Below are 13,502 nucleotides of genomic sequence, written 5' to 3'. Positions count from 1 at the left end.
GCTGTGCTTCACACAGAATAAACATAAACTAAGTGGCCACTTCAACGCTCCACCAGAAGGTGTGTTGTGTCAAAGACATTCAGGGATCAACATGGATGCCAAATCTATGTGTCCCATATGGGACAGAACATAAATAGACATTGGAAGAAATCAAAAGTATAAGGGGCATCTCTCACTATACCATCAGAGAAGCAGCATTCCTCCACCAATCTGTACAATTACTCCCGGCCCCTGAAAATACTGCAGCTTTATTAGTACATGGGAGTTGGTGAGAAAGATCTATTGCAGGACCCCTGTGGAGCATAGCAGTGACTCCCCTATTGCAGTTGGGCAGGGTTATGGAGCCTGGCCAAAAATATCACAATTCCCATGACTGCTGGTTCCATGCTAACCTGGCTATGATGTAGGCAACAGATACAATATGATGTGGCATTTATAACCCGCCTGTACACCTGCTTCTAGGCGCAATCTATTGTCCCACTCTTTTGAGGAAAATCCTAGATTTGTGTGCCTTATGGGAAAAGCTGGTCAATGCTGAGAAGTTCCCAGCCAATGTTTTTTCTGGCATTAACTGATACAAGACATCAGGCTATGCCGATATTAGAGTGGGTAGTACAGCATTCCATGGAGCAGAAAGTCCACTTCACCATGGGCATGCAGACCAGTGGCTGTAGCATTGAGGTCAGGCCTGTCACAGCACACTGTATGGGCTTTCCTTCCCCCAACAGAAAAAGAGATACCAGATAAATTCAAGGGGCAGCAGTTGTATGCAATGTGGCACCAGATGACGTTGTGCATGCAAGGGTTTCAGGTAGAAGCCAAAGGGGTGTTATCATCTGGGAAAAGGTGTAGAAGGTGGAAGGATAGTGTCTAAAGCCTCATGGTTTGCATTTGGGCTTTGTTGCCTCAGACATCTTAACAAATATCCTTGCTGACTCATAAATTGGCAAGACAGTGCACATCCCCTGCTTTGTTCATGTCTCTCACGTTGTGGCCCCATGCTGTGTAAGCAACTATGTTACTCTGGAAGTTCTTATTGCTGTAGGCCAGGAAGTCAGCTTCATATTTAGTAAGACTTACCATGTCAAAAATGCACAGTGGTAGCCACAAGTCAGCCACAAATTGCACCTATGCAATTTGAGGACCTCTGTTGGTGTCCTCTCCCCGCATTAGATCTCTACATTGCACATGTTACAGTTTACGTGAGCAGTGCCTCGGTCATCACATATTACTGCAACACTCACAAGCACTTGAGATATTGACATTTATAAAAATGGACACTCACTTTATTGCAAAAGACTGTGGAATAATGTCTGCCAATAGCTAGCACACCGACTGAGATGATGACAACGGTTTCACAGATACATCTTTATGGGAGGGCAAAAGGGGCACTTGCCCCAAGCTCCCACGTTCGAGGGGGCCCTCAAAATGCAGCCTCAATAAATTAAGTCAGTTCCCATTAGTCATCAAAATTAGATATCACATGTTGGGATGCTTTATGGTGTGCTGCTAACGCTCTAAACGTATTGCCTGTAGGTGTTGACAAGTACATTCTGCTCTGCTCCTTTCATCCTTTCGTATACATAGTTTGTGTGTCACAACACCTGTAGTATTCTCAACTTTCTAATGGGATTATATTGATCATATGCAATAGCCAAAGTTGAAATGAATGTTGATGAATTTGAATGTCCCAATGGTTCAGTGGATAGCTCAGTGTGTTAAACACTCATGACTGGGAATTACACTCATATGCAAGATTACAGTTGCAAATTCCAGCAAGGTTGGTGCAGCCTTTCCAATATGTGCAGTTGATAAGCATGCATTTATATGTACTTTGTTTTTTAGCACACTAGGTCTTATCATCATCAATGTACCTGCACCATATAGCGGTTGCTATAGAAACTAAAATAGCATCAGTATGGTGAAGGTCTAGAATTTGGTTGTTCGGATAGGGAGTTCTATAACCTAGGAATGCACCTCAAATGACAAACAAAGTGTTAGTCCACAGAGGTGATTATGTATCTAAATTCCAGACCGTGGAACCAAAGTGTTGATGCTTGGATCCTGGCTTAGCCAGCAGACAATACAGTGATCGTGGACTAGTCTTTTTTCACTGACAGTTCTGTGCTGTGTTCTATGAAAAGGTTTGTTTTAGGTCATGTGATTTGCATATTCTCAAAGACAGTTCTGTAAAATGGGATTATTTTTGTTCAAGGTAAGAACTAGAAAAGAAAGTGGTAAAGTGCAGACATTGCAGAGAGGGTGTGAATCCCAGCTTCACCTTTTAATCAATGTTTGATCCTGGGCATGTCATTTAATCGTGTATTGCCTCACCTGTCCAAATTGACAGTTCCTATAACTTTCAAAACTCTCAGCCCTTCAGAATGATTTCGTTCTCATGGTATGGTCTTTAAAAAAGACTCACTCATGGTTTTGCTAGCTATATACAGTGTTGCTTCATCTATAATAATAGGGAGCATTGCTATATTGCACACCAGAGCCACTTGTTTATTTGTTCTCTAACTGCAACACTACTTGAAAACCAGGTCCCTCTTCTAATCTCAGTCTGTTTGGATACATCACCACAAAATAAAGGTATGAAGATTTTTTGGGCAGTATATTTACAACTTTGTTATAAGTGCCTCTGCGCACGATACCTGCCACTAAGCGTTCATTATGTTTTTGAAAAGCATAGTGATTTTTCACCTATTGCCTACCATGAAGTGGCACGTCAATGGCACTTCAATGGTATTGGTTTGCAACGTTTTCATTTAGCCATATCATAGAGTGTATTAGCGAAACAGGAACTCGCTTCTTTCCTTCTGACAGTGTTACAAATCTTGTTCGCCACTAACCCATCTCCTACATAAATTGTAAAAATATCGCACCAAAGCCACCACTGCATGTGTGTTACCAGCCTAAAGGCAGTTCCCAAAAGGTCAGTGCGTGCACAGCTGTGGTTCTTTGTACTCTGCACTATTGCCACAGACTCTTTTAAAATCTGCCAGCTTCTACTCTCCACCCTCAGCAACTCATCCATAAGAGGACTGTGTGACTTGTCCTTGGTCTGAAAGCCAGGGATCATATCTCTACTTGACTAAAATGTGTGCAATAACTCCCTGTTGCTGCGAAGAATAAAATGAAAGCCCTGTCCATTATGCACAAGTCCTTCTGGTCCCTGGGACCTCAATACCTTTCACTCTCACTTCCTAAATATCTGCTTGCTCTAGCTCCTCCTTCCTCAGCCTCCTACTCCCTCAGGGTCAGTTACTTCTGAACGCAAGCAGTTGGAGATATATGTCTTTCTTCTGCTGGGGGTCTCCCTCTGGAACAGGCTCTCTGCCTCCCTGGAACTTGCAGAGAACCATCTTAGGGTCTGGAAGCACCTCAAAACCTTTCCATGTGCTTCTTCTTTTTCCATCCTCTTCCCTGCTCACTTCCTGACTAAAACTGCTTGTGCACTGATTTCCTACCCACCCTCTTATCTGTACCCAGCCCACCTCCCTCCCGATAGTTCCACACCTGCCCTTGCTTTCTGCTAACCCCCGCACTTGGGGACTGTTTTCTGTAACCCTAACAGTCCAACCACCCCTTGATGTCTACACCTATCCTTGCACTTACCAGCAATGGACGTAGTGGCACTTATTGCTATTTTCTGTTGTTCCCATGTGCTCTACTGTGCCCTCCCCCTTCCCATTCACTTGAACACTCTCAGTGTCACCTGGCCTAGTGGCATCAATATCTCTGTGTGGCCTCTGTTCCGCCTCCCTTTCCTCGTCGCGCCTTCACACACTTGTGTATAGGCGCTGTACAAATGCCACAGCACACCATATCATAGCACATCATATGATGCACACACTGCATTCATACCAACAAGATGCCTCCCACATACCGTGTAGACTTCACAGAAAGGTCTTTCCACTGTAATCCATGTACTACAAATGTTGGAAAAGTGCTCCCACAAAAGCATCACAGAATGTATGTTAGCAACGTTAAGCAAGTGAGTGCAGTGTATGCATACAAACAGGATGCCTGCCACTTCCCTTGCACACTTTCGCTATAGGCTCCTACATGTTTCAGTACAAACAGACCTTCGGCCACAGTGTTTGTGTACACAACACAACCAGCAACCACATTGTGCAATGCCTTAGCCTCTACAGTGCCAAAGCCATAGCTGCTATCCTGAAAAGAACTGGTTGTAGCACATCTAATCCTTAAAGTACAGCAGAATCTGCATAGTTACCATGCTAGGAACAGAAGGGGGAAGGGTTGAAGGAGGGGATGTAATACAGTGTAGGGGAGTGTGTCTTTAATACTGTCTCTGAAAAGATGTATTTGTTTTGGGGGGGTTGTCATGTTTTTGTTATGTGCCTGCGTACATACTTTTTTTGTGCTTTCTCTCTTTCGCTGACTGTCTGTTTGCTTCTCCTCCTGACATTTCTATCAACTGAAGGTCAACGCTTCTCTTACATTTCTACAGGATTCCCTGCAACGCTTCCTGCTGAGTGGCAAACAAAACGGCATTGCCAATAGAGGTAAAAACAATGTCATTTCCTTGGAACCACTGGAAATCTTGCTGGTTATTAATGCTTTCATAGGCGGTGCAGAACATCCCAGCACTGCACATAAAGTCACACATGCTTCTGTTTATCCAACACCTCCCGACCTCTGGCTGTGAACAAAGTACACCGGCATGGTTCTATGATCCTCTTGGTGTTATCGATGAGAAAATCACCATGCCAGTAGGAAACATCTGCATCACTGCTGTCATCAACTTCTTTAGGTTGGCGAGCAAACGTGAGCACGACATGTACCCGAAATGTAGTGCTCCAAAATGCACGACCACCACATCAACAGTACTGACAGAGGCCACACATGTGCAAAGGAGATCCATGCACCCGAAATCCCACTCATAGACTGTGCCCCAAAAAGCCTCCACTACTTCCAACTCAACTGAGAGTTAGCAGCAAAGCCTCTTTCCACGGCATACATGTGCAAATCTTGCACAAAGGTATCACCCATGATTAGCGCTCTGCGTCTCCCCATCTCTGCCAACATCACTGCATCGTGTTTTGGGTGAAAATGTTACCGCCCCTTCCTGTGAACCACACCCTTCACACCTGATTGGGCAATCCTCAGAGTTCCATTTGCAAGCACACCATGCTCAGAAGGGCAAATTGTTCCACATGACTCTTCCCAGCTACAGCGAGGGCTGCACCCCAGAAAAGCAGACACAGTCCTTCTCCCATTTCCACTATTACATTTGCAACAGTCGCTCATTTGATAGTATGAAAAAGGCACACAAGCATGTAGCTATAACATGCAAGACCACTGCATTGAACACTATAATTTCTGTTCAACACTCCAGACGTACCATTACACACTCACAGTACACGTGCACTTAGTGATGCTGACAAGTTCTTCTCATGCTGCAATGTGTTAAGACACTTCTTAAAGCAAGTGTCCTGTACACGGCAACCCATAGCAAACGTAAATATTAAGAAATTGGTCCCTAATGTACAAAGTGTTAATTGACCTACACCATGGCCAAGTGAACGCGTATTACCTCCCTTTCTTTTTCCACCAAGTGTAAAATGTTCTCGACAACCACTGTTCAATGGTGACCATCCTTGGAGAGATGCAGACTTAACCCTGTATGGCGGCTTTATGTGGTGCCGGGTGTGCCCAAGGCCTACTCTCTTGGGTGCATGGCCAATGGCCTACAGCCTTTGGCCATGTACCCAAATGTGTACTCCTTGCCCAGGCCCCACACAACATATTGGAGCCAGGATTGGGAACATTTGCTGCATGATGCAATCCACAAACGTACCATACAATGGGTGGTATAAAGGCCAACCCATACCAAAGGCAAATGGCGACATGTGGCTACCTACTGTGCAATAAGTGCAATAATGTACACCATATGGTACTGTATGCATATCGGTTTACTTGTGCTCTTCTACCATGTTTACAATGTCCTGCCCCACCATTCTTTAAACGTCGCCTCCCTCGAAGACTTGCATACTTTAAACTGCATGCCTGCATTATGGTGCTGTGGCTACGGTGCAGGCCTAAGCTCTTTGGTGCCTGGCCTGTGGCCTTTCGCCATTCACCCACCAGTGTAGGTCTTGCCCACACCCAGCAGAACATAACAGAGTCATGCAGGTGAACAAGTGGCCAGATACATACCATGTAACCCTACCACTTCTAACCACCCAGTACTTCACCACTGAACCCAGTGGACACACTACATGACGGGTCACTCCATGAGGTCCAGGCATGCAGCAGACACTCTACGATGTGCTACCAATCCCCACACCCATGGAACCAACATTGTATAAATTGCTGTGACATCAGTGACCACGGAAACTGGTCGCTTCAGCAGCTACGGTGCTGTAATGCAGACTGCCTGCAGTCCCCACACAAGGTAGTTGCCTGTGGAGGCAGCCGCGATTTGGCGCAATACGCACAGATACTGAAGAATATGACTGTCTTCTTCCACTTACTGACATATATCACATGAATCACATGTCATTCCCCAACCCTCTCCTTCCCTTCTTCCCACCACCACATGGCATAAAGTATGTTTGTGAGTCCCTTTCTGCACTGCACTGTCCTCAGATACATCAAGGCGGCATTTCCCAAAACCATTGATGCACAGCACGCTTCCCTCCAGTCAACCACTGCTGTGTTCAATGTTCGCCAAGAGCACAGCGTACCGCAGGCCAATGAGACTTCGATCCGTGGAGCGAACAGGGAAATGGGTCAGCGGAGCGGACCCAAATGTCACTAATATTTTGGGACATACATTTCAGTTCTTTGCAACAAAACTACTGGTCCGATTTCCACCAAACAATCAAAAGCACGTTTTCTGAGCCAAGATCCCGCTACTGCTGCAAATTTGGTGACAATCCATCTAGCTGTTCGGGCTGTAGCTGTGCGCAAGTTTTTGCCCATTCGGTCTATGGGAAAAAAAATGTTTTGGGACCCCCCTATAACTTTGCCCCCCCTGCACGAAACCTCATCCAACTTGGTGGAAAAATTCAGAGCCAGCCATATACTTTTCTTGAAAAGTTTGGTGAGGATTCCTCCAGGGGGAGTGAAGTTATAAGCTGCTTAAAAAGTGCTCTTCCTATGGGCCTCATTCCGAGTATGGCGGTAAGGGATAGCGGCCACCGGTAACGAGACCGGTGGCGGTGATCCCTTACCGCCATACTCCGAGTTCCCTTTGCACCCTCGCCCTTAACGCCTGCTTTGAGCAGGTGTTAAAGTCGAGGGCGCAAAGGGGCCTCCAAGCCAATAACGGTGACCGTAATGAACGGTCACCGTTATTTGCATCTTCCCCATTCCCATTGAGCCCTATGGGGGCTCATTTGGGAATGGGGAAGAGCCTTGGTGAATGGGGAATTACCGCCCCGCCAACCTTGGAATGGGGCGGTAATTCCGCCATCCACCAAGGCGCTGCCGGTCCGGGTACGGCGTCAACCAAGGCGTTAATAGCGCCATTGGTTAGCGCCGTACTCGGAATGAGGCCCTATGAGTTTAGCAACTTAACCATAACTTCACAGCCGCTACTGCTGGCCGTGTAATATATATACAAACACACACACAAAGGATATGATTGATTTAGATTACATTTTCAAGTTTATTTTTCAAACTGAAATCATGACTTAAGTTCTCACTTGAGTGCCATCTGTGAGTATCAATGAAACAGATGAAGTGCTAGTTGCAGTCTGTCAGACACTGTGAAAAGGTAAATGACTAAAGAGCTCGATGAGGCACATTTACCCTAATCATGAGCTCAGAAACTACGTCAATAGTGCAAACAGACACAGAGTATTCCATGTGTGTTGCCTAGAGTTCCCATAATCCCCTTTGCTTGATTAATAGAATTTTGGGTGTAATTTTGTAACATCAACCGACTATTAAGGTACAATGCAAACATTCTGGACACCTTGTTTGGTACTATAGAAACCAGGGGAGGTCAGAAGATCATTTTGACTCAATTACCCAAGTACCTTTGATGCTTGGTGGATCAAGACGTGACAAGTTGCACAGTTATTTCATATGTAATCAAACCCACACACTGCACTTTGCAGGCTCAATGCAGATGTATGGCACCTTTAATTGTATTCAGAATATTGCAAATAGAGAAATGCATTTTGCGTACCTGTTATATGTGATTGGCTTATGATTACAGTGCTCCCAGTGGTTTGATCCTACCACAGAAGAGTCAATATAATATCCAATTAATTCTTCCTCCTGTTTTGGTTTATCCCACTGCACAACAACAGAGGTTTTCGTATTTCTTGTTGCCAATATGCGACCAGGAGCAGATGGCACAGCTATACATTTAAAAATAAAATCATGTTAATCACACAAAGCAAATACTCTAACTTAATCCATACAATAACACCAATTATTAGCTCCAAAAGATAATTCAGTTTTGGGTGTATGCAATATAAATGGTCAATATTCATATTGTATTATATACATTGGCATTGTGTTAATGTTATTGGAACATCACAACTAATTTACATTTGCCAATCTATAAGAACACAGGGAAAGTAGTCATTACTGAATGTGAGAAACATATGTGAGGAGTCTCAACAATACGGTAGCATTTTTCTATGGGCTATAGTGGTGTTTTTCTTTTTACTGCCGATCCTATTGGGCATTCAACTCTTTCCTTAATGAGAAACATCAGCTCATAACTGCAATAAACTACATCCCACAAAGGATAGTAGCAAAAAGCACCCATCAAGGGCTTTAGTGAGAATCCAATAATGTGCATCATTGCACCTTCAAATGCTTTAAAAATCTACCATTCCTGGCTGATTTTGAAATATAGAATGGTGTTATAATTGTTCAATTAGATTGCTTTTCAACACTAAATGTAGTTTGTTTATCATACATTGTCATGCATATTTGAGGGACTCACTTTACTCTTGCACTTTTGTTCAGTTATGTTTCATATAGATGGTATGCTAGGTACTAACTCCTCTTCCATTGCTCCTCATTGATAGGTCAAACACTATCATAGACTTGTTGGATTTCCCTGCTAGGAACAACCTGCTTTAGGGAGCAACCACATGGTAATTGTATGTAAATACAATACTGGTAAAGAGGGTCAAAAGCCTCTTTCATTGAAACATCAAGCAACCTGTTTCTGTCTTCCAATATACGTAGAAGTGAATGTAGTGTTACCTTCAAGTAAAGTGGTAAGAACAATCAGTCCCCATTGTATAAACATATGTGCATGGTTATTTACCTGACCAGACTTTAAAAATGGGAAATGCATACCGATGTCCTTCTTAAAATGTGATTAGAATTATTTGAAAAAAACCCAGGGCCTGCCTTTTCTGTTTATTATCCTCAAATCCTCAGACAAAGCTTCCAACAGTATTTCAATTACATAATATGCACATACACATTATTTTTGACTTGGATTATGAATGTATTCTATAGTGATAAGTACATAGAGTAGGATTATGTTTATGTTTTGCTTTTTTTTTACCCAGAAGGTCTTGTGCTTGAATGGGTGGTGTTATTTCTGATGGTTCACTGACACCAAATTTGTTAACCGACAGGACCCTGAAATTGTAGGATTTTCCGGCCACCAAATCAAATATTGCAAAGCGCGGAGATCTGACAGGAATCTGGGCATTGACTCTTTGCCAGCTTCCACTTCCAACCATCGACTGAAAAGACAAACGAAAATATCAAACTCAGTTATTTTTTGAAAACTCTCACCATTTCATTGCATTGTGCTGATGGTTACATTAACATTTCACATAATCATTTTGATTACATAAACCTGTTCAGGTATTTCCATATAATCTACTCCATAAGAATTCTACTTTTGTCACTCCACAGTCAAAAAGGCAGATTCCATACACTCTTTATCCAGTGAGCACCCTGTTATAAGATTGAACAAAGACACACGTGACAGTGGATCAATGAATTTCACAGAATTTCACAGAAAATGGCTCAATTCAGTATTTTAACAGGGAAGGGGATAGACCAAACACGAATAGGAACTTGGGGCTCTCTGCAAATAATAAGGGAATTTCTAAAACAAACAGTATCAGGGATGGGATCAAATAAAGTGTACATTTCTCTGAGTGCTCCACAACTCTATGACAAATGGTCAAATAATAAGGTTATTAACCTAAGAATACGTCCATGTCTTTCCTGGGACACCCTCTAAGAATACGTCCATGTCTTTCCTGGGACACCCTCGTCTACAAAGTAGCATCCAGCAAAATGACCAAAAAAAGTTCCAAATTATTATGTGAAGTAATGCTTAGCCTCCTGGCTTCCCTAACTATAAAAGAAATATTTCAAAAAGTGGCCAACACAAGACTTCACAATTCCTAGTCTGAAAGGTTCAGACCTAGCCTGACACAACAAAACAGTAGTTTTCTTCTCCCAGGTTTCAGGTTTCTCTACTTAGGTTTCACATCAGCCTAATAGCATCACTTTAGCCTTTCTCAGACCGTGGGTTTCTCTCATTCACTGTATATGCAGTTTTCTCAGTATGAATTGCAGATTTGTCTTGGGATTCTCAGCATTCACTTCAAGCACATTGGGAATTTTTCCAACTCTCATTAATGGTCCTTTTCGATATAGTCACTACTATAGCCTACAAGGGGTCTCTCTTCTGATAGAATTTTCAGAAGTCATTTGCCTGTAGGATTCCTTCTGGGTGCTTAATCTGTCTTGGGGACCCCCTTCTACGCCCATTCCTGCATTCATGTTATGCTTCTATTAGTCAGTTCGCTGGGTTGCCTTCTTCCAGAGCAGATGCTGTTATGTTGCGAGAACTTGTACTACCACCTCCTAGGCAATGGTTTCCCTGTGCATCCTGGGATCAGCCTTGGGATCAGTCTGAGATCTGGGATCAGTCTGAAACTCAAGAACTTCCCAAAAAAGTCTCAATTCCAATCTCTTTCCTCCCATTTTAGAGTCCTCTGGGCTATTTGTCACCATATGGAACCATGGGATTGGCTAGAACTGTTATACATCTGTCTCAGGGCTTTGGATCCCAAGGATTGTGTTCCTCCAACCATTTTTCAAATCTGCCTAATTGGTTCTCTCTGCAGTGGATAATGAGGTGGGTTCTGTCACCTGTTTACCCAGCACCATTATATTCGGCATACACCATTGCCACCACCATGGAATCTTCCTTTCTCTGTTCGGGCATTTGCTGTATCCTGCTATCATGGGAAAGTTAGCTACGGCATCACATGGGTTTTCTGCCCAATTGTGGAGCTCATGGCTGCTCCATTACCTCACTGTGAGTTTGGGAACATGCTTTTGATGGCGTATGCCGTACCGGTCTGACAGGGCCCAGCATGCACATTGACCTGCAGATTTTCTTTATGCGGAACATGTAATAAAAGTTGCTTTAACACCTTCTACACTGTAGCATCTAACGATTCTTATACAAGTAGGTAAGAGAACTTTACACCATGGATTTGACTAACATTTTCTGATGATTTGTTTCTTAATGAGTTTAATCGCAGCATTTCAACCATCTGGCAGACACAATGAGTTGAGCCCGGATCAACCCAGTACCTAACAGTTTGCCCTCTCACACAAAAACCCTCTCACACCCAACCCTACCTAACAAACTGTCTCCTTCAAACTCCCCTCTGTTCCAGGCTAGAAATTGTGCATAGATATAATGGATCACTTAAAAGTGATCTAGTGAAAAGAAACAATTTCTCTATTTTTACCAGTATATGCAGAGACAAAAATATCCAACACAAGATCACAGAATGTCCTTTCATTTGTTGATGCCTGCTTGGGTATTGAGTTTCTATTTGAATTGCAATCCATTTTAAAACATTTAATCCACAATTACCCTTCTATAGCAGAGCTCTGACCATTTTCCACAAAAAGTGCAATACCAGCACAGTGTTGTTTACCAATTCGACTTGTGCTTATGCCAACAAGCATTAATTGACTGGATCCACTAATATTTTTTAACATTAGTCTACCCAAAGATACCACTGGTGCCACATTGAACATAGTTGTGTGCCAATGCTACACCTAAAGCCATAAATGTGTATACAATAGGGTCTGTAGGGTCTTGGCAGATGATGTGAATATCCCAGCAAGGAAAGGATGTCAGGAATGTACAAGCTGTTATTGAGTAGGTTCCAATAGTCCAGAAAGAAAATGTAATTCTGTAAGTTAAAGTAAGTACACTCATACTGTTATTTGTGTGCCAATGCTTCAATTGAACATGGATGTAATTGTTAAGTAAACAGAAGCTAAAACTGAAGCATTTTATCAACCTGAGGAAAACGTCCATCTTACAATGACTATGCTTTTGAATTAGTGGTTAGGGGCTTCTGTGAAAAAAACTGTTCACCATGGCAATGCCAATATTACAATGTTATAATTAAGCAATTAACCATGATTTGTGGGGGCATTAATGGGTCAGGCCATGAAGCATCACCAGAAATGGTAATGCCACTCCGCAGCTGGGTTTATTGCTATTATCGTTTCAGTATACTTACGGGGGGCAAAAAAATATTGTTTTAAGTTGAAAAATAGTGTGGTTACCATTTCTCAACTTAAATAAAAACCTAAAACAAAATGGAGGCCATGGTAAACAAAGAAGGGAATTACACATATTCAATTCTCCCTGTCCATGGTGACCATTGCAACAGTGGGATAGCACCGGAACACAGACAAGGGATGAGGCAAGCTGTGTCAGGCTTGAAGTCCAATTAATTAATTGCTGGTCCGCGGAAGCTGCTGATCCCCCATGAATGCTTCCTTCTCAACTGATATTACCAACAGTTAAGTTGACAGCACCCTTAAGGGAAAAGGGGAAAATTGATAAAATAATAAAAAAACACCAGGTCTGCGTCTGCTTGATATGTGTTTTGCCGTTTTACATAAGAGGGAAAAGTTGGATAACATTTAATAATCCCTAACCTTCAATTCAGGTGTTCTCCCATAAACTTTGTTAAAGAAATTATAATAAACACCATACCTGGTCCTTCTCGACTTAGATGATGATGGCTGCAGGAACTGCCAGAAACAAATTAAGTTCCTTGGTTGCAGTCTATAAACTTTGCCATAAACAATTTGAGTTCCTTTTTTAAAATTCGTTTTCACTATGTCTTCTTCACCATTGCTTTTTATAAAGTTAACTGTTAAGTTTCATGAAAACTAATCCATGTTAAGTTATCAAAACTTTTCAATTGAATTCAGAATTGCATCTGAGTGAAGCAAAAAATGTCTCTTTTCACTTTAATGGTATGTAAACTTGTGTTGTGCCTGCACTAAGATAAATAGTGTCTTAATTAATACAAACACAAGCAAGCCGCCCATGCGCGAAGGAAAATAGTGTCTCAATTAAAATATTCTCAAACTGCTCATGAGCGAAGGAGAAAATGTTAGTTCATCACTCCAGAAGATTACACTCACTCGAATGATTACGAGAGTCACACACGAGGTTGAAGACGCGAGCTGCTCACGCG

At 42.6% G+C, this 13,502-nt stretch overlaps 1 protein-coding gene across 2 annotated transcripts in view; it reads right to left on the bottom strand.

The window, feature by feature from the left end:
* Window positions 1-13,502, bottom strand: part of MYOM2 (myomesin 2) — a 578,568-nt gene that overhangs the window by 272,150 nt on the left and 292,916 nt on the right. For both annotated transcript variants that reach the window (XM_069606094.1, XM_069606095.1), the window contains 2 exons: window positions 9,518-9,701; window positions 8,171-8,345 (listed from right to left, as the gene is read on the bottom strand). In XM_069606094.1, coding sequence (XP_069462195.1) covers window positions 8,171-8,345; window positions 9,518-9,701 — 359 coding nt within the window. The remainder of the gene's footprint in view (window positions 1-8,170; window positions 8,346-9,517; window positions 9,702-13,502) is intronic.

This window comes from Ambystoma mexicanum, chromosome 4p (assembly GCF_040938575.1).
Source record: "Ambystoma mexicanum isolate Mex_15411 chromosome 4p, UKY_AmexF1_1, whole genome shotgun sequence".
In the NCBI taxonomy this organism is placed as follows: domain Eukaryota; kingdom Metazoa; phylum Chordata; class Amphibia; order Caudata; family Ambystomatidae; genus Ambystoma; species Ambystoma mexicanum.
Note: the sequence above shows the minus strand (reverse complement) of the source record. Positions and strands in the feature narration are given on the sequence as shown.